This window comes from Mauremys mutica, chromosome 14 (assembly GCF_020497125.1).
Source record: "Mauremys mutica isolate MM-2020 ecotype Southern chromosome 14, ASM2049712v1, whole genome shotgun sequence".
In the NCBI taxonomy this organism is placed as follows: Eukaryota; Metazoa; Chordata; order Testudines; family Geoemydidae; genus Mauremys; species Mauremys mutica.
In genome coordinates, this window is record NC_059085.1 from 21864225 (window position 1) to 21882958 (window position 18734).

At 44.4% G+C, this 18734-nt stretch overlaps 2 protein-coding genes across 12 annotated transcripts in view; one reads left to right on the top strand and one right to left on the bottom strand.

The window, feature by feature from the left end:
* The window catches only part of LONP2 (lon peptidase 2, peroxisomal), a 140986-nt gene that overhangs the window by 91130 nt on the left and 31122 nt on the right, over positions 1 to 18734 (bottom strand). Inside the window, exon 2 of one of the 2 annotated variants that reach the window (XM_044987610.1) lies at positions 8931 to 9024. The gene's annotated coding sequence lies outside the window, so the exon portion shown is untranslated. Of the gene's footprint in view, positions 1 to 7815; positions 7896 to 8930; positions 9025 to 18734 lie in introns of those variants that run through there. The other variant, XM_044987611.1, reaches the window with a different exon arrangement.
* ABCC12 (ATP binding cassette subfamily C member 12) overlaps positions 4124 to 18734 on the top strand; it is a 97717-nt gene continuing 83106 nt past the window's right edge. For 8 of the 10 annotated variants that reach the window (XM_044987593.1, XM_044987594.1, XM_044987595.1 and 5 more), the window contains exons 1-2: positions 4124 to 4167; positions 8737 to 8861. In XM_044987593.1, coding sequence (XP_044843528.1) covers positions 8766 to 8861 — 96 coding nt within the window. In that variant the 5' untranslated portion in view covers positions 4124 to 4167; positions 8737 to 8765. Of the gene's footprint in view, positions 4168 to 8736; positions 8862 to 9679; positions 9866 to 18734 lie in introns of those variants that run through there. The other 2 variants (XM_044987597.1, XM_044987598.1) reach the window with 1 other exon arrangement.

Consider the following 18734-nt stretch of genomic DNA (forward strand, 5'->3'; position numbering starts at 1 on the left):
GTCTCATGCAAGTGAGTCATTGAATTGTAGCTCCCTTACTGGACAATAGCTGTTGATGGGTTGTTTGACATCCCACCTGGGGGTTGGTTACTTTCCTTGCTGTTGCCTCTGGGGAGCTAATATCTGGCTCATTCCCCAATTTACAGCATGTGACAACCATACAACACAATTCTCATCACTTCATATGCATTAATGATACACATATATGGATAGAGAAATGACTTTCAGCAGATCATAACTTTTCCCCTGATACCTTATAAGGCATGCTTGGTATGTACTATCACAATTCTATACGGATGAGGAATATGGGGGTTACAAGACGCTCACCCAAGGTATAGTATGTCACAAGCACAATGGGGCCTGAGTCATGACTGGGATCGGTCACAGGGTGGCTGGCCCTTTACCAGGGAGTTCAGCTCGGCCTTGCCTGTGATGTAGCAGTTATCCTCCAGCTGATCCTGATCTGGTAACTTAATTATAACTAGCTCTTCATTGTGAAAGGGTCAAAGAGAACTACACAGGGAAAAGAAGAGAACTCACTGGAGCAGGAAGTCCCAGATGAGAAAACTTCCTGTCCTGGGTAAAGGTCTGATGAAAGTAGCCTGAAAAGGGACTACAAGGAGCATCATGGGTGGCTGGTGACCTGGCTGTTGGGGGTACCTAGCCCCCAGCTCCTCCCCTTGTGCCCAAGGCCCTGCCCCTCTCCATCTGCCCCCTTCCTCCCCTGCAGGACCCTAGAGAACCCCCACCGCAGCCCCCAGCAACAGGCGAGGCCCCAGCTTCGGTGCTCTGGGCGGCACAGCCAGCCCAGTGCTCCAGATGACAGGGTGGTGCTGCCAGCCCCGGCAGGGTGGGTGGCAGGGCTCCCAGCATGCCGGGCGGCCCGGTACTCTGGGCAGCGTGGTCCCAGCACCAAATGCCCTGCCCAAGGCAGAGCACTGGGAACTGCAAGAGGGGGCCTGGCCTGAGGGCGGAGCATGGGTGGGGCCACACTGAGCTGTTTAGGAAGACACAGCCTACCCCTGCTTACGATACCCGCCGCCCATGAGGAGCATGTTGAGCTTCTGTGGGAAGTTCTGAAGTAGGACCTATAAGAAGTGGAGACATCCCTACAAGAAGCTGCTGGAGGTCCTGGAGAGGGAAGTCAGGGGAAACCTGCTGGAAAAGAGGGCCTCCAAGGAAAGCCCTGAAATGCAGTCCTTGGCTTAAGGAAAATAAACTCTGCCAGGCCTGAAACTAGGGGTGAAGAGTAGGCAACTTTAATGTAGCCCAAGAGGGGCAGAAGACTCATTTCTTTGGACGTTTATATGGAATTTGCTAGGCTTTTGTTACTCTGGTAGAGGGGCTGAACTAGAAGGCAACCTGACCAGAAGGCTAGGCCACTGAAGGTATAGGTAAACCATGAAGGGCTAAAGAAGATGTCAGTACGGGGTGGTAGCAATAAAAACCCCTGCAATGTCACGCTATAGCAGTGCATGGAACCACATGCAGAACATAATACAAACAATAAATAATAAGAGCTGTCCACTTAAGTGCACTCAAATAATCTTTGAGTTTCTGCCTCCCTAAACTTCTCTAGTGGCAGGCAGTACATCACTCAGTAAGTGAAGAACTAGCCCCTCACAATAAGATGTCGAAGGGATTTCTCAATTAGTTCCATAGTTTCCTAGAACTTAGGGCCCAAAGGAACCATTATAATGATCTGACTGCCGGTATAACACAGGCCATAACAGCAATATCTGCATCAAGCCTGTAACTTCTGTTTGAGCGATAGCATATCTTTTAAAGATATCCAGTCTTGATTTAAAGACTCCAAGTGATGGAGACGCTACCATATCCCTAGATAAGGATATCTGTTAAAATGTGTGTGTTATTTCTAGTCTGAATTTGACTAGCTTCAGCTTGCAGCAATTAGATCTCATTAGCTCTTTCTACTAGATTAAAGAACTATTTACTATCTGAAATCTCTTCCCCATGGAGGTACTAGTGGAGTGTGACCAAGTCACCACTTAACTCTCTCTTGGATAAACGAAATACACCTCTACCCCTATATAACGCGACCCAATATAACACGAATTCGGAGATAATGTGGTAAGGCTGCGCACTCCGGCTGATCAAAGCAAGTTTGAAATAATGCGGTTTCACCTATAATGCGGTAAGATTTTTTGGCTCCCGAGGACAGTGTTATATCAAGGTAGAGGTTTAGATTGAGCTTTTTAAGTCTCTCATTGATTTGGGGTCTGGAAAACAGACCTTACATTCTTATACCCCTTTGCTGAATCCCTTCCAACTGTTTGACATCTTCTTTGAAATATGGACATCAGATATGGACCTAGTACTCCAGTAATGGTGTCACTTATGTCATATACAGAGGTAATACCGCCTCCTTACTCTTACTTGATAGTCCCTTGTATCTCCAAGGACTGTGTTCACTCTTAGTTACAGCATTGCACAGGCAGCCCATGTTCAGCTGGTTATCTACCATTATCATAGGCTCCATGGAGTCACCTGACTATTCCCTAAAGCTGGTTTGCAAGGACAATTGGGCCTGGCAATCAGAGCCTTTGCTTTTCAGGTAACATTCACTTTAGGGAAACAGCAAAATATACATCTGCACCAGTGGGAGGTGTAATGTTGACAATGTTATGACCTTCTGATGTCTGATATCAAGCAGGGCTAAGGCTGGGCCAATATGTCATGGTATAGTGTACTGGTACCCCTCTCACACTGCCATGATGTGCTCCAAAAATTCAGCTCCTAATTTTTCTTAAAAAGTCTCTAAGTGTTACAGTAGCTAAGAAACATTGAGATCACATTTTTTAGGTTAACTGATGCAATGGGTCTGAAACAATAGCTCTGAGTGGTGTGAACTGCCGCTTTATCTCAGTGAGATATTAACTCAGATGCTCAATGATGATATTGTCAACACTATTAGCTACTTGCTAATGAAAGTATGTAAGCAAGGAGAGGAAAGATTACATCCTTACAATATCCTCAAAGTGACAGTGCAAAATTAAGTATGCGTGGGTGGTGTCTGGGAGATACCTCCACTTATTCTTTTACCCCAAGTTAAATGAGCCAAGGAGAGATCTGAGTCCCACCAAGGAAGAGCCACGCCCAAGGAGCATATCTGGGGTTCTAAGTACCAAAAAGGTGAAGCCACGCTTGAGGAGCCCAGCACGGTCTATTGACACATTCAAAGCATGCTGAAGGGGACCAAGTTTGAGGAGCCCAGAAAATAGAACAATCATATTTTGAATCTCTGAACAATCTACCACGACTAGTACCTCATTTTGGTTGACTCAAATGGGTGAAGCTTATTCTGTGGGCAGAGCTTGGAAGAATATCACCACCTTTCCCCTCCAATTTGCCACCACGCCACTTAAACTTCTGGAGGAGCTGGCAACTCTACCCATGCAGTGGCTCCCGGAAGAAGCTTGGACTGTCTGACCCCATGTAAACTAAAATTGCTCTGGCCTGATTTAGGAATAAGTTCAGCAAGGTACTAAAACCACATACTTAATCTTAAGCATGTGAGTAGTCATACTTCATGTGCTTAAGTGTGCTGCTGGATAAGGCACAAAATGCTGTTGAGCTGGTTAGCAAGGCCATACCTTTTCTCAGTCAAGGTCCCCCTCCCCTTGACTCCCACTTCCACTGTGAAGCCTACAAGAAACTAGCCAGCTTAGAGATCTATTTATTTTATTCTTTTTAAAAATTAACGTCTTTACTCCACTACACAGTCCATTTTACTTCAAAGTGCATGCTCAGCACCTCTGAAAACTAGGGCTTGAGTGTCTCATGTTGGCCACTCAAAATTAAGATATAATAAATACTTCTGAAAATTTGGACCTAAGACTTGCTCAAGTCACACAGAGGGTCAGAGCCATGAAGCGAACCCAGAAATCCTAATTCTTAGTTCTCAGCTCTGATTCCTACCTCCAACTATTTTTCTTACACATTACAAATTGACTTTTATAAGAGACACATTTAATTATATAAGTGCTTTATCTAGAATTGCATAGGACTCTCTAATCTAACCTTTAGACTAATTACACTGAGAAATTGCTGCAATACTACCAGATGTAAAAACATTTGCCACAAGAACTTTGTCCTTTGCACAGAAGCTCCCTCAACCGGACAAGCCAAACTCTTCTAACTCACATGGTAATGTAAGCTTCACTTTTTTTGTATGTGCATGACAAATATAAACTTTGAATGAATGTGAGATTATTCTGCAATAAACTGCATATATTATATGATAATATAATGGTATCAGACTATTTTTCCAGATTCATGTTCCATTGAGTTTTAATATGCAGACATAGATTTAAAAGAAAAATGACTTACCTTTTATATTAACTGTATGACTTAACTTTGTTAGTTATGAAAATACTCTGTTTCATTAAAAATCTATATTATAAGTAACAATGTCAATGAAAACAGATCATACACTGTGCAACGCTTCCACCTTATTTCTTTTGAAGTGCAACCTCTAACTATTTTGTACCCATTGCTACTCTGAGTAATTAATTCCTCTCATTAATAGAGAGGACGACAAGATAAATTTTTTATATACAGTAATGTATACTATCAGATAATGACACTATTACTGGACTGTGGTATATTTAACCGAGTATGTCTTTTGAAATGATAATTACAGCTGATAGGTTTCTTTTACTTTTTTTTTTTTAATAGGGGAACATTTTACTTTAGGACGCAAGACTTTATATTGTTGAAATATCTTTTGAGAAAAGTACACACAATGAAACAGTTTCATGCTGGATGAAGTTAGCTGTTCCCTGGGGCTCACTCTAGACCGTCACACATGATACTGTTTTTTATTAAAGTTACTGCAATATAAGCTCCCAATCCAGCCCCAGAACCTTTCTGCAGCTACTGTCTTTATTCTACAGATGCATTTCTTCCTTAGTGGGTGCAGAGCCATTCCACAACAGGCACCAAAGCTCCAGCCTGTACAGGCTAGTCTCAGCAACCTATTATATCACAGCTTTATAAACTCAACATAACTTGAGTCAACATAAATTTGTAGTGTACACATGGCCTGACTCTGATGGTCTCCTTTGGGAATTGCATTCCTCTCACCTCTCTAAACTACTGGATTAATCCTGTGGAATTAAGATAAAGCAAGCTAAGGCCACTTGACTTCTGGATGAGAGCAACCACACAGGGATTTAATGCACTTTAATTTCATACCTTTAGTTAATTTGTCTTAACTTTCCGGCATTTCTAGTAAAAGAAGCAGTTAGAGGCAAAAAGCCATCCTTTAAAAACTGAAAGTTAAATCCTATTGAGGAAAGTAGAAAACAGCATAAGCTCTGGCAAGTAAAGTGTAAAAATATAATTAGGAAGGCCAACAAAGAATTTGAAGAACAGTTAGGCAAAGACTCAAAAAGTAACAGCAAAAAAATTTAAGTACTTCAGAAGCAGGAAGCCTGCTAAACAACCAATGTGACCACTGGATGATTGAGATGCTAAAGGAACACTCAAGTAAGGTAAGGTCACAGCAGAGAAACTAAACAAATTTTTTGCATCAGTCTTCATGGCTTTTGTAAAGGGAAATCATACCTCACCAATCTATTAGAATTCTTTGTGGGGTCAACAAGCATGTGAACAAGGGTGATCCAGTGGATATAGTGTACTTAGATTTTCAGAAAGCCTTAGACAAGGTCCCTCACCAAAGGCTCTTAAGCAAACTAAGAGGGAAGGTCCTTTCATTGGCCAGTAACTGGTTAAAAGACAGGAAATAAAGGGTAGGAATAAATGGTCAGTTTTCAGAAATGGAGACAGGTAAATAGTGGTGTCCCTCAGGTGTCTGTACTGGGGCCAGTACTGTTCCACATATTCATAAATCATTTGCAAAAGGGATAAATAGGAAGATGGCAAAATTTGCAGATGATACAAAACTACTCAACATAGTTAAGTCCCAGGCAGACTGTGAAGTGTTACAAAGGGAACTCATAAAACTGGGTGACTGGGCAACAAAATGGCAGATTAAATTCAATGTTGATAAATGCAAAAAGTAATGCACAGTGGAAAACATAACCCCAACAATACATATAAAATGATGGGGCCTAAATTAGCTGTTACTACTCAAGAAAGAGATTTCGGTATCACTGTGGATAGTTCTCTGAAAACATCCACTCAGTGTGCAGCAGGAGTCAAAAAAGGTAACCCAATCATTAGGAAAGGGATAGATAGTAAGACAGAAAATATCATATTGCCTTTATATAAATCCATGGTATGCCCACATCTTGAATACTGCATGCAGATCTGGTCGCCCCCATTTCAAAAAAGATAATTGGAATTGGAAAAGGTACAGAAAGGGCATAAAAATTATTAGCTTTCATATGAGAAGAGATTAATAAGACTGGGACTTTTCAGCTTGGAAAAGAGACAACAAAGGGGGCAAAGAGTCCTGTGGCACCTTATAGACTAACAGACGTATTGGAGCATGAGCTTTCGTGGCTGAATACCCACTTCGTCGGATGCAACAAAGGGGGGGATATGATAGAGATCTATAAAATCATGACTGATGTGGAGAAAGTAAATAAGGAAAGTCATTTACTCCTTCTTAGTACATAAGAATGAGGGGTCACCAAATGAAATTAATAGGCAGCAGGTTTAAAACAAACAAAAGGAAATATTTCTTCTCACAATGCACAGTCAACCTGTGGCACTCTTTGCCAGAAGATGTTGTGAAGGCCAAGACTATAACAGAGTTCAAAAAAGAACTAGGTAAGTTAATGGAGGATAGGCCCATGAATGGCTATTAGCCAGGAAGGGAAGGGATGCAAAACCATGCTCTGAAGTGTCCTTAGCCTCTGTTTGCCAGAAGCTGGGAATGGGCAATGGATCACTTGATGATTACCTGTTCTGTTCATTCCCTCTGAAGCACCTGGCATTGGCCACTGCTGGAAGACAGGATACTGGGCTAAGTAGACCATTGGTCTGACCCAATGTAGCCGTTCTTATGTTCTCTACTTATCCAGGATATCTGCTACGAGACCTTCCTCCTAAGTTCAGGCTGAGTACTGATACCTAGGCCCTTAAACATACACTCAACCATATGGATGTGAGCTTTAATCACCACTTTAATCAGCTGATGATCTGGCCCACAGAGAATGCCTAAAGGAAGGTGAGGTAGGATGTGATAGAAAGCATTTATTGTTATGAATTTGGAACAACCTCATTATGCATAAGTGATGAAGCCATGTAAAGTTATGCTAGATCATATAGGATGCACTGTCTACTCTCTAGGTAAAGGAACAAAGCTGAATAGTCTGATCATAGAATATCAGGGTTGGAAGGGACCTCAGGAGATCATCTAGTCCAACCACCTGCTCAAAGCAGGACAAATCCCCAAACAGTTGTTTGTTTGTTTTTGTTATCCCAGTTCCCTAAATGGCCCCCTCAAGGATTGAACTCACAACCCTGGGTTTAGCAGGCCAATGCTCAAATCACTGAGCTATCCCTCCTCCCAATAATAAATAATAATAATAATAATAATAATAATAATCAGATTATTTGTCTCAATATAGAGAGACTTCACCTTTTCCAAATGTGGCAAAAGTTTCACATATTTCTCAGCATTGTGACATATATCATCAAGGCCCCACAAATCAAAAGAATATAATCAAACAGGAGATTTTGAATGTCAAGTTATTCAATGCATTCATCATAAAATAACTGTACTGAATTCTAAAATGAATCTGTCTCAATGTCTCTCACACTAGACGGTTGCACTGGAAATATAAAAAGCTATTTTTCACATGTAGTCTCTGTATTAAATACCTGCAATCATTCCTCTGCCCTCACCCAAAGGATCTCTGTTTTTTTTCTATATCCAGCTTCACTGAAATATTGCCAGTTGGTTGTGTAAGCTCAGTACATGGAACACATGCCAAGAATTGCTAGCAGTCCATTCCTGACAAAAAGAATGAGTATAAGACCTTACAGAGATTTTCAGTTGTGTGTGTGGGATTCTTTCACAGTAATTGCATTGTGCAATATTCTAGGAATATTTCTAAGTGAATCTCAGATTTCAATCTCTCCATTTAAACATGAAAGAGGGGCCACGGTGAAAAGGGGAGAGTAAGAATTGGCAGCCCAACAAGAGAAAGTTCAGTCTGACCAGATATAAAACTGGGGCCCATGGAAATGCACAAGGGGTCGGGGGACAAGTAGGGGCAGAGACACCTCCAATAATTGGAGGGGGCACAGAGCTCCTCTGGCCCTGAGGGATGCATAGAACATGCCCCTCCAAAAGCCATCCCATTTTTATTCCTGAGCACGCCCCAGCTAGGGCCTGGAAGTGGATGGAGGAAGAAGTTCAGAACTAGCAGCCCAAGAGGAGGAATATCAAAGGTGCATTGCCCACCCAATCTTGAATTTGATTTTTATGTGAACATTTTAACACTAGAAATACATCACAAAAATCTGACGCAAACTAACTCCTTTGGAGGACACAGGTAATTCCCATGGAAAAATCAGCACAGCTCCATTCCTTAATACCCAACTGTGGACCTGGCCCCAAAAGTTGCTGTTCTGCATCCTACCAGATCAGCTTTTGTTTAGGGAACTGCTGATGTGAGATAAGTGTTTCTTAAACACAGTTTAACTGAATGAAAAGGCGGTGGGAATGGAAATGGCTTCAGGCTCACTTACCTTTGCTGTGTTTTTGTAATTATTTTTTCTTTTCTTTTCCATTTTTAGAAAAGAAAGAGTTGTGGAATTAACAGAAAATGCCACGTATGAAGAGTAAATGTTTTTCTGGCCCCAAAAATAATTCAACCAAAGAGAAGAATGTAGAAAGTAATGGAGTGACTGGCCTCACTTACGTAAGTAGCAATTTATTGAGTTAAACTACATTACAGCTATGTATAGTGGCCCAAATTCTATTCACTCACCCAGTCTGAAGACACTACAAAAGGAGCTTTCAATGCCACTTTACGCTGGCAGGAGCATTTCTCTTCTACGTAGATCATAGGAAGATTTTCTTGTCTGCAAAGTAAATATGGTATATTAATGGTCTAAAATACTTCCAGTTTATGACTTTTAAGAAAGGTCACAGTTGGGGGAGGAAGACAATCTTAGGGCCTAATCTTGCATCCCACACTCAGGCAAAGCTCCCATTGTTTTGGTAAGGAATACAGGATGGGCCCATTTAAAAAGTGCTTAATATTGTACCATGAAACAGCATTTGCACAGCTGAGCCTACAGCTTACAGCTAAAGACTACTTCTTTTCTTTATGACTGGCTACTAAAAGACACCAAAGGGGCAGGATGTGTTTCCTGCCCCCATCCCAGACAAGGACTGAATCCCCATGCTGTCAAATCTCACAGGGGCTAAAAAAGAAATATCTTTCTGCTGTTTCTATGTGTCGGCTCTGAAAGAGGATTCAGTATAGGTGTGGCTAGCTCCAGCACTACGGACCCCTAGAGGATCCTGCACTGGAGGGGAGCCTTGTTGCTGGGCTACAAAGAGGGTCTGTAGTGGAGTTAATTTGCTCTTTATGCATAAAAGGTTAAGCATTCTCGATGGACACCTTCTAGCTTTTGCTTCAGGCAGAATTTTTGGGGTGATGTTTCCTTAACAGAATGGGGGAAGGAATGTTGGTGCCAGAAGGTTCCCTGCAGGTTGCAAGCGGCAGTTGGACTGAGCAGTTGGAGAGCGAGAGGTCTGTGTAATAGTAATGACAAGCAGGACTTCCCTCAATGTGAAGAGAAACAGATGTTGACAAAAATGAGTTGAAGGAGAAACAGAGTACCAGAGAAAATATAAAGAAGAGATTCAAGACACAAAATTAGAAGGGAAGGAACAAGAAAAAGGCCAAGGAAACAGATAAGTGTCTTGTGTTGCACCTGCTAGGGATGTCCAGCTTGGCCCTAATTTTCTGAGCACTTACATTTCCCACTGACATCAGCTGGAGTTGTGGGTGCTCAGCGCTTGAGGCCTCTGTTGACTAAAGGGAACAAGAACTCCTCAATAACTGTAGTGCTAGCCTGTAAAGGAAAGTGTTGCACGGCTAGGGGGAGAGCTAGCTGGAGGGAAGGGGGAGCTTGTCGCATGGGACATACACAACTTTTGTTAGTTTTACTTTAAAATATTCTCATTTAACAACTCCCATTTAAAAAATGTTTTCCCTTACAGAGGAGGCATCTGCTCTTGCTAGTTTACATGTCACCTGAGAGCAGGCGACATGTAAATAGAATAAAGAGGGAATAAAAAGAAGCCACTAGTGTTCCACCTACTCTGATTCATAGATTCCAACAGTAAAGAGCCTAAAGTCAAGGCAGGAAGCGGAGCCTGGCTAGGAATGAGTAGTCTTGACACCAGGTTCCCAAAGGATGTCCTTTGTGCCCCTAGTATAAGGCTCCCTGTAAAAGATAATATGAAATAGGAGGTAGAGCAAAGAGGAGACAACCTGTGTAACAGTAATAATAATCATCATTTTATTATACTCCATTAAATTATCATGATTGCTTATGACCACAAGGAGCTACTCCAACAGCCAGGAATTGCTGTGGTCATGCCCCTTTTCTCCTGGTTACACTTCTCCTCTGGCCACAGGGAGGTGGGAGCTACTACAATGACTAAAAGACATCCTAGGATACTCCCTATGCAGGAGGAGTCCTCCAGTAGCTGGCTCAGGGCAGTGTCACATCCAGTGATGAGCTGCCAAAATATTAACAATCGGTTCCCTCCTCCTCACCCCATGAGGGGGTCATGCCCACCCCAGGACTCCTGCCCCATCCAACCCCCCACGTTCCTTGACAGCCACCCCCCAGACCTCTGCCCCATCCACCCCCCCTTCCCTGTCCCATGACTGCCCCCTACCGCCCCATCCAACCCCTGCTCCTTCCTGACTGCCCCCACCCGGGACCCTTGCTCTCATTCAATCCCCCTGTTTCCTGCCCTTCGACCGCCCCAACACTAATCCACCCCCCCCAACTCCCCTGCCCTCTATCCAACACCCCCTCCATGTTCCCTGCCCCCTTACTGTGCTGCCTTGAGGTGGGGGCCGGGCCGGGCCGGGGCCGGGCTGGGCCGCTCGGCCGGGGTTGGGACCGGAGCCGGGGAGCTCAGCCGGGACCGCAGTCGGGATGCCCAGCTGGCCAGGACCGGACCGGGGCCACGCCGGCCAGACGGCCGGGCCCAGGGGCCGGGCCGGAGCCGCGCCGCCCAGCCAGCCGAGGTCAGGACAGGGCCGGAGCTGCGCCACCCTGCTGGCCGAGGTTGGGACCGGGCCGGAGCCACGCCACCCGGGGATGGGGTTGGGGGCCAGGCCTGAGCCATGCGGCACCTGGAACCCTTCTCGCACCCCTGCCCCCCTGACCAAGCTCACCTGCGGGAAGCCGCTGCTTCCTTCTCAACTCTCCCAGACTTCCCGCGCAAACAGCTGATTCGCGGGAAGCCAGGGAGGGGGAGGAGAAGCCTTGGGAGCATTCAGGAGAGGAGGCATAGACGGAGAGAGGTGAGGGGAGGCCGGGAGAAGGGCAGGGAGCAGCTGGGGCTTTTGTTAAATTTAAAAGACGTTTTCGAAACAGTTGTCCCTCGCAGGAAAACCGGTTCTAAAAGGGCTTCTAAATTTAAAAACCGGTTCCTGCGAACAGGTGGGAACCGGCTCCAGCTCACCACTGTCTATGGGTAGGGCACTTGGAGCTATGGTTAGGGTTCCTATGCGTAGGGCGCCCTGCCCTAGGGTTAGGGTTCCTATGGGTAGGGCACTTGGAGCTAGGGTTAGGTTTCCTATAGGTAGAGCACTTGGAGCTAGGGTTAGGGTTCCTATGGGTAGGGCACCCCACCCTAGGGTTAGGGTTCCTAAGGGTAGGGCACTTGGAGCTCGGGTTAGGGTTCCTATGGGTAGGGCACATGGAGGTAGGGTTAGAGTTCCTATAGTTAGGGCTTCCTGCCCTAGGGTTAGGGTTCACAAGAATACGGCACTTGGAGCTCGGGTTAGGGTTCCTATGGTAGGGCACCCGACCCTAGGTTTAGGGTTCCTATGGGTAAGGCTTCCCACCCTAGGGTTAGGGTTCCTATGGGTAGGGCACTTGTAGCTAGGGTTAGGGTTCCTATGGGTAGGGCACTTGGAGCTAGGGTTAGGGTTCCTATGGATAGGGCACTTGGAGCTAGGATTAGGGATCCTATGGATAGGGCACTTGTAGCTAGGGTTAGGGTTCCTATGGGTAGGGCACTTGGAGCTAGGGTTAGGGTTCCTAAGGGTAGGGCACTTGGAGCTAGGGTTAGGGTTCCTATGGGTAGGGGTCTTTGAGCTAGGGTTAGGGTTCACATGGATAGGGCACTTGTAGCTAGGGTTAGGGTTCCTATGGGTATGGCTTCCCGCGCTAGGGTTAGGGTTCCTAAGGGTAGGGCACTTGGAACTAGGGTTAGGGTTCATATGGATAGGGCACTTGGAGCTAGGGTTAGGGTTCCTATGGGTAGGGCACCCGACCCTAGGGTTAGGGTTCCTATGGGTAAGGCTTCCCGCCCTAGAGTTAGGGTTCCTATGGGTAGGGCACTTGGAGCTAGGGTTAGGGTTCCTAAGGGTAGGGCACTTGTAGCTAGGATTAGGGTTCCTATGGGTAGGGCACCCGACCCTAGGGTTAGGGTTCCTATGGGTAAGGCTTCCCGCCCTAGAGTTAGGGTTCCTATGGGTAGGGCACTTGGAGCTAGGGTTAGGGTTCCTATGGGTAGGGCACTTGGAGCTAGGGTTAGGGTTCCTATGGGTAGGGCACTTGGAGCTAGGGTTAGGGTTCCTAAGGGTAGGGCACTTGGAGCTAGGGTTAGGGTTCCTATGGGTAGGGCTCTTTGAGCTAGGGTTAGGGTTCATATGGATAGGGCACTTGGAGCTAGGGTTAGGGTTCCTATGGGTATGGCTTCCCGCGCTAGGGTTAGGGTTCCTAAGGGTAGGGCACTTGGAGCTAGGGTTAGGGTTCATATGGATAGGGCACTTGGAGCTAGGGTTAGGGTTCCTATGGGTAGGGCACCCGACCCTAGGGTTAGGGTTCCTATGGGTAAGGCTTCCCGCCCTAGAGTTAGGGTTCCTATGGGTAGGGCACTTGGAGCTAGGGTTAGGGTTCCTATGGGTAGGGCACTTGGAGCTAGGGTTAGGGTTCCTATGGGTAGGGCACCCGACCCTAGGGTTAGGGTTCCTATGGGTAAGGCTTCCCGCCCTAGAGTTAGGGTTCCTATGGGTAGGGCACTTGGAGCTAGGGTTAGGGTTCCTATGGGTAGGGCACTTGGAGCTAGGGTTAGGGTTCCTATGGGTAGGGCACTTGGAGCTAGGGTTAGGGTTCCTAAGGGTAGGGCACTTAGAGCTAGGGTTAGGGTTCCTATGGGTAGGGCTCTTTGAGCTAGGGTTAGGGTTCCTATGGATAGGGCACTTGGAGCTAGGGTTAGGGTTCCTATGGGTAAGGCTTCCCGCGCTAGGGTTAGGGTTCCTAAGGGTAGGGCACTTGGAACTAGGGTTAGGGTTCATGTGGATAGGGCACTTGGAGCTAGGGTTAGGGTTCCTATGGGTAGGGCACTTGGAGCTAGGGTTAGGGTTCCTAAGTGTAGGACACTTGGAGCTAGGGTTAGGGTTCCTATGGGTAGGGCTCTTGGAGCTAGGGTTAGGGTTCCTATGGGTAGGGCACTTGTAGCTAGGGTTAGGGTTCCTATGGGTAGGGCACCCGACCCTAGGGTTAGGGTTCCTATGGGTAAGGCTTCCCGCCCTAGAGTTAGGGTTCCTATGGGTAGGGCACTTGGAGCTAGGGTTAGGGTTCCTATGGGTAGGGCACTTGGAGCTAGGGTTAGGGTTCCTATGGGTAGGGCACTTGGAGCTAGGGTTAGGGTTCCTATGGGTAGGGCACTTCGAGCTAAGGTTAGGGTTCCTATGGGTATGGCTTCCCGCGCTAGGGTTAGGGTTCCTAAGGGTAGGGCACTTGGAGCTAGGGTTAGGGTTCATATGGATAGGGCACTTGGAGCTAGCGTTAGTGTTCCTATGGGTAGGGCACTTGGAGCTAGGGTTAGGGTTCCTATGGGTAGGACACCCGACCCTAGGGTTAGGGTTCCTATGTGTAGGGCATTTGGAGCTAGGGTTAGGGTTCCTATGTGTAGGGCATTTGGAGCTAGGGTTAGGGTTCCTATGGGTAGGGCACTTGGAGCTAGGGTTAGGGTTCCTATGGGTAGGGCACTTGGAGCTAGGGTTAGGGTTCCTAAGGGTAGGGCATTTGGAGCTAGGGTTAGGGTTCCTATGGGTAGTTCTCTTTGAGCTAGGGTTAGGGTTCCTATGGGTAGGGCACTTCGAGCTAGGGTTGGGTTCCTAAGGGTAGGGCACTTGGAGCTAGGGTTAGGGTTCCTATGGGTAGGGCTCTTTCAGCTAGGGTTAGGGTTCATATGGATAGGGCACTTGGAGCTAGGGTTAGGGTTCCTATGGGTAGGGCACACGAACCTAGGTTTCGGGTTCCTATGGGTAGGGCACTTGGAGCTAGGGTTAGGGTTCCTAAGGGTAGGGCATTTGGAGCTAGGGTTAGGGTTCCTATGGGTAGTTCTCTTTGAGCTAGGGTTAGGGTTCCTATGGGTATGGCTTCCCGCGCTAGGGTTAGGGTTCCTAAGGGTAGGGCACTTGGAGCTAGGGTTAGGGTTCATATGGATAGGGCACTTGGAGCTAGGGTTAGGGTTCCTATGGGTAGGGCACCCGACCCTAGGGTTAGGGTTCCTATGGGTAGGGCACTTGGAGCTAGGGTTAGGGTTCCTATGGGTAGGGCACTTGGAGCTAGGGTTAGGGTTCCTATGGGTAGGGCACTTGGAGCTAGGGTTAGGGTTCCTATGGGTAGGGCACTTGGAGCTAGGGTTAGGGTTCCTATGGGTAGGGCACTTAGAGCTAGGGTTAGGGTTCCTATGTGTAGGGCATTTGGAGCTAGGGTTAGGGTTCCTATGGGTAGGGCACTTGGAGCTAGGGTTAGGGTTCCTATGGGTAGGGCACTTGGAGCTAGGGTTAGGGTTCCTATGGGTAGGGCGCCCTGCCCTAGGGTTAGGGTTCCTAAGGGTATGGTACTTGGATCTAGGGTTAGGGTTCTTATGGGTAGGGCGCCCCTCCCTAGTGTTAGGGTTCCTAAGGGTAGGGGACTTGGAGCTAGGGTTAGGGTTCCTTCACATCAGAAGCACAGCATAGAGTATCATCAGTGCAGCATTGGATCTGGCTTTATACATTCTCTTAGTGAATCCTCATTTAAGTAATGCTTTTTAACCTATACCTAACCATGTTTTCAAAATCCTTCAGTATATTTGTTGCTTTTCTTTGGATACTCTCCATTTTATTAATATCCTTGTGGTAATTCAGATGCAGCTTCATTAGTGCTGTATCTGCCTTGTCTCATATGAAATACCTCTTCTGATACAGCCTGTGCTTTCTCTGCAACTGTATTTCACTGTAGAGTAACATTCAATTTACTGGCTATTATTTTGCCCAAATCTGTGTCTGAAGTATTGCTGTCTAACTAGAATTCTTCCATATTAATTATTGCACAGGCATTTTATTCTTAGGTATAAAAGAAAAAGAGGCCAAATCCCAAGAGGCGTTGCTCCCTTGCTAAACACCTGCAATTCCCACTGTGGTCCATAGTACTTGCAGATAGTTAGCATGTGCTCAGCACCTTAGCATTTATCTTTACTGAACCAAATCTATTAAAGTTACTGAAGTAGACCGAAAGTTTTAGCTCAAGTTATATTTGCTTTGTATTATATTGTTTGCCTCTCTGCCTCATGTTGTATCATCCCATGATTAGAGGTTTGGAACGGGTCCCATATGAGGAGAGATTAAAGAGGCTAGGACTTTTCAGCTTGGAAAAGAGGAGACTAAGGGGGGATATGATAGAGGTATATAAAATCAAGAGTGGTGTGGAGAAAGTAATAAGGAAAATTTATTTACTTGTTCCCATAATATAAGAACTAGGGGCCACCAAATTAAATTAATGGACAGCTGGTTTAAAACAAATAAAAGGAAGTTCTTCTTCACACAGTGCACAACCTGTGGAATTCCTTGCCTGAGGAGGTTGTGAAGGCTAGGACTATAACAGGGTTTAAAAGAGAACTAGATAAATTCATCGAGGTTAAGTCCATTAATGGCTATTAGCCAGGAAGGCTAAGGATGGTGTCCCTAGCCTCTGTTTGTCAGAGGGTGGAGATGGATGGCAGAAGAGAGATCACTTGATCATTACCTATTAGGTTCACTTCCTCTGGGGCACTTGGCATTGGCTACTGTCAGTAGACAGTATACTGGGCTGGATGGACCTTTGGTCTGACCCAGTATGGGTATTCTTATGTTCATAGGAATTCTGTTAGAATATTAAAGTATTGTACATAAAAACAATGGCAGATATAGACACTTATTTTTGCACTATGCATCTCTGTTAAAACAACTCTGCAGCTGCTGTTTTTTTATTGACAGATCAAATTGCCTTGTGATAGGCTGTGTACTTCTGAATGCAGACATAGTTCTTCAGTATCTTATGCAAAAGTTTATTATGGCTGTTTAGAAAAGTTCCTAGGAACATTATTTTTAAAAATTGCAATGAATCAGACTTAACAAAAACAAAAAGCCCCAAAGACCACTTGGTATATCAGATATTATTAAATGTGCAGTTCATACCTGGGAAATTAGTTGTAATTTACATATAACTGACCCAATTACGTACATTACAATGCATGAATTCTCAGAATGTGCTGTACAGGTTGAAATTCATGGTTGTGATGTCACAGTTTAAGTCCAGAAGGGACCACCAGATAACTGAGGATGACCTCCTATATATCACAGAGAAGGGAAGGGGCACATTTCACCAGAATTGGAGATCTGAGTGAAATAACTTGTGTTAAACTAGTTTCTCCTCAAATGACATCCAATATGGCAAGTTATTTCACCAACATTATTGAATATATACAAGGTAACCACATATTTCAGGCCTCGTGCAGGAAGATAAATGGAGAGTATCCTGTGCAAGCAGTACTGAAGTGAACTATAAAATAACGACAGGAAAGGCAGATTTAAGTTGCCATATGCTTTAGTCCAGAGCTGGAAGTTTTAGCCCACCTCCTGCCCTGTTCAAACAACCTTTTAATCCCAGCTCCACAGCTGCCAGAGACTGAAGATTGTTTATTTGCACTATAATTAGAAATGTAGGGCCAACTATGCTGTCCATTACACTGGTGCGTGCCCATAAATTTCAGTGGGGTTGCACTAACGTAACAGAGCAGAATTTGACCTTATTCCATTTAATTAAATCCATGATGCATTAAATTGTTATGCACATCTTTTGGGATAGTCTATGTTTCATTCATCATTATTAATTAAAGGTGATCTTAAAAACAAAATAAAATTTGCTTTTACCGTATACACCTTTTTATTAGGCTCTGATTTAGTAAAGCGCTTAACACTCACTCACTCTATCCCTGTTCTGGACAGCACTTGAGCTTGTGCTTAAATCTCACTGAAGTCAAAGTTAAGCATGTATTAAGGGTTGTCCTGAATAAGGATAGCTTCCTGAATTGAAGTTTATGTACACAGGTGGCCTTTCAAACTTTAAACAAGTTTTGCTTTGGTTGTATGTGAGAAATTTCAGTGATAACAAAAGAAATGTCAGGAATATCAAAGACACTAAGAATCAGTACCTCTGTTCCTAAAATTGACAGAAGGGAGAGGTGCAGTTTATCTTACAGCCTTATGTGACACACAAATAAATTTGTTAGTCTCCTTGTTGTTTTTGCTGATACAGACTAACATGGCTACCACTCTGAAATCAATATTAAGGTCTTCCAAAAATGGCAAGATCCTCCAGCAAAGAGAGAGGAGGCTGTGCCTGCTACTTCTAAAATTAAAAACAAGAATTCCCTGTCCCCATATCACCAGTCCTGGGATGAATATTTACACAATGCATATATGTGTGACTTATACAAATATTCATTGTGTATATATTTATATAAACACACACAAAAGAATTTTTGTAGGGTACATGCCCTGAATCATTTTCCGATGGCTAATGAAGATTAAAATTTATTTTTCAGTGGACCTTGGCTACCTCCACCTTCCCAAATAATAATCTAGCATTTACTTCACATGTATTTGAGTAGAGATTATTTTTTCTGCTGCTGCAAAAGGACAGCTCTCCCACCAAAATTTATCACAAGTATAATGTTACAAAATTAACATTTCCTATTTGAATGGCAACATGTGTACTACATTAGTGAAAACTCATATTTTACATAATCAAGTATAATACAATTTCACTGTCAGACTAAAATCTCCAACATCATTATGAGCAAATATTTATCACATAACTATATTATGATCTATATTCCTGATAGAGTCCTGTAGTTGTCCATTAGCAGTTTATATTACAACTCTTCTTCAAATATATATCTTTACATATTTTTAGAAGACTCACTATATATTGTACTTTTGATATCTACATAAAAGAAAAAATAGGGAAAGAAATGGTAAAATGAAGCCTTTAGAGATTTGACCAGAGGAAATTGACATGAGACATGGTTTTTGCAGTTGAATTGCAAAGAGCACAATTTTAAAAATTCATGCAAAGTATTGCAACTTGATTTCTCAGCAGCCTCAATTTTATTGTTAAATTAGTTGAGTATTTTAAATCAGCATAGTTGTATTGGGCATATTATCTTCAGTTGACATGATTGCAGTAAGTTTATTTTAAAAATTGCAAATAGT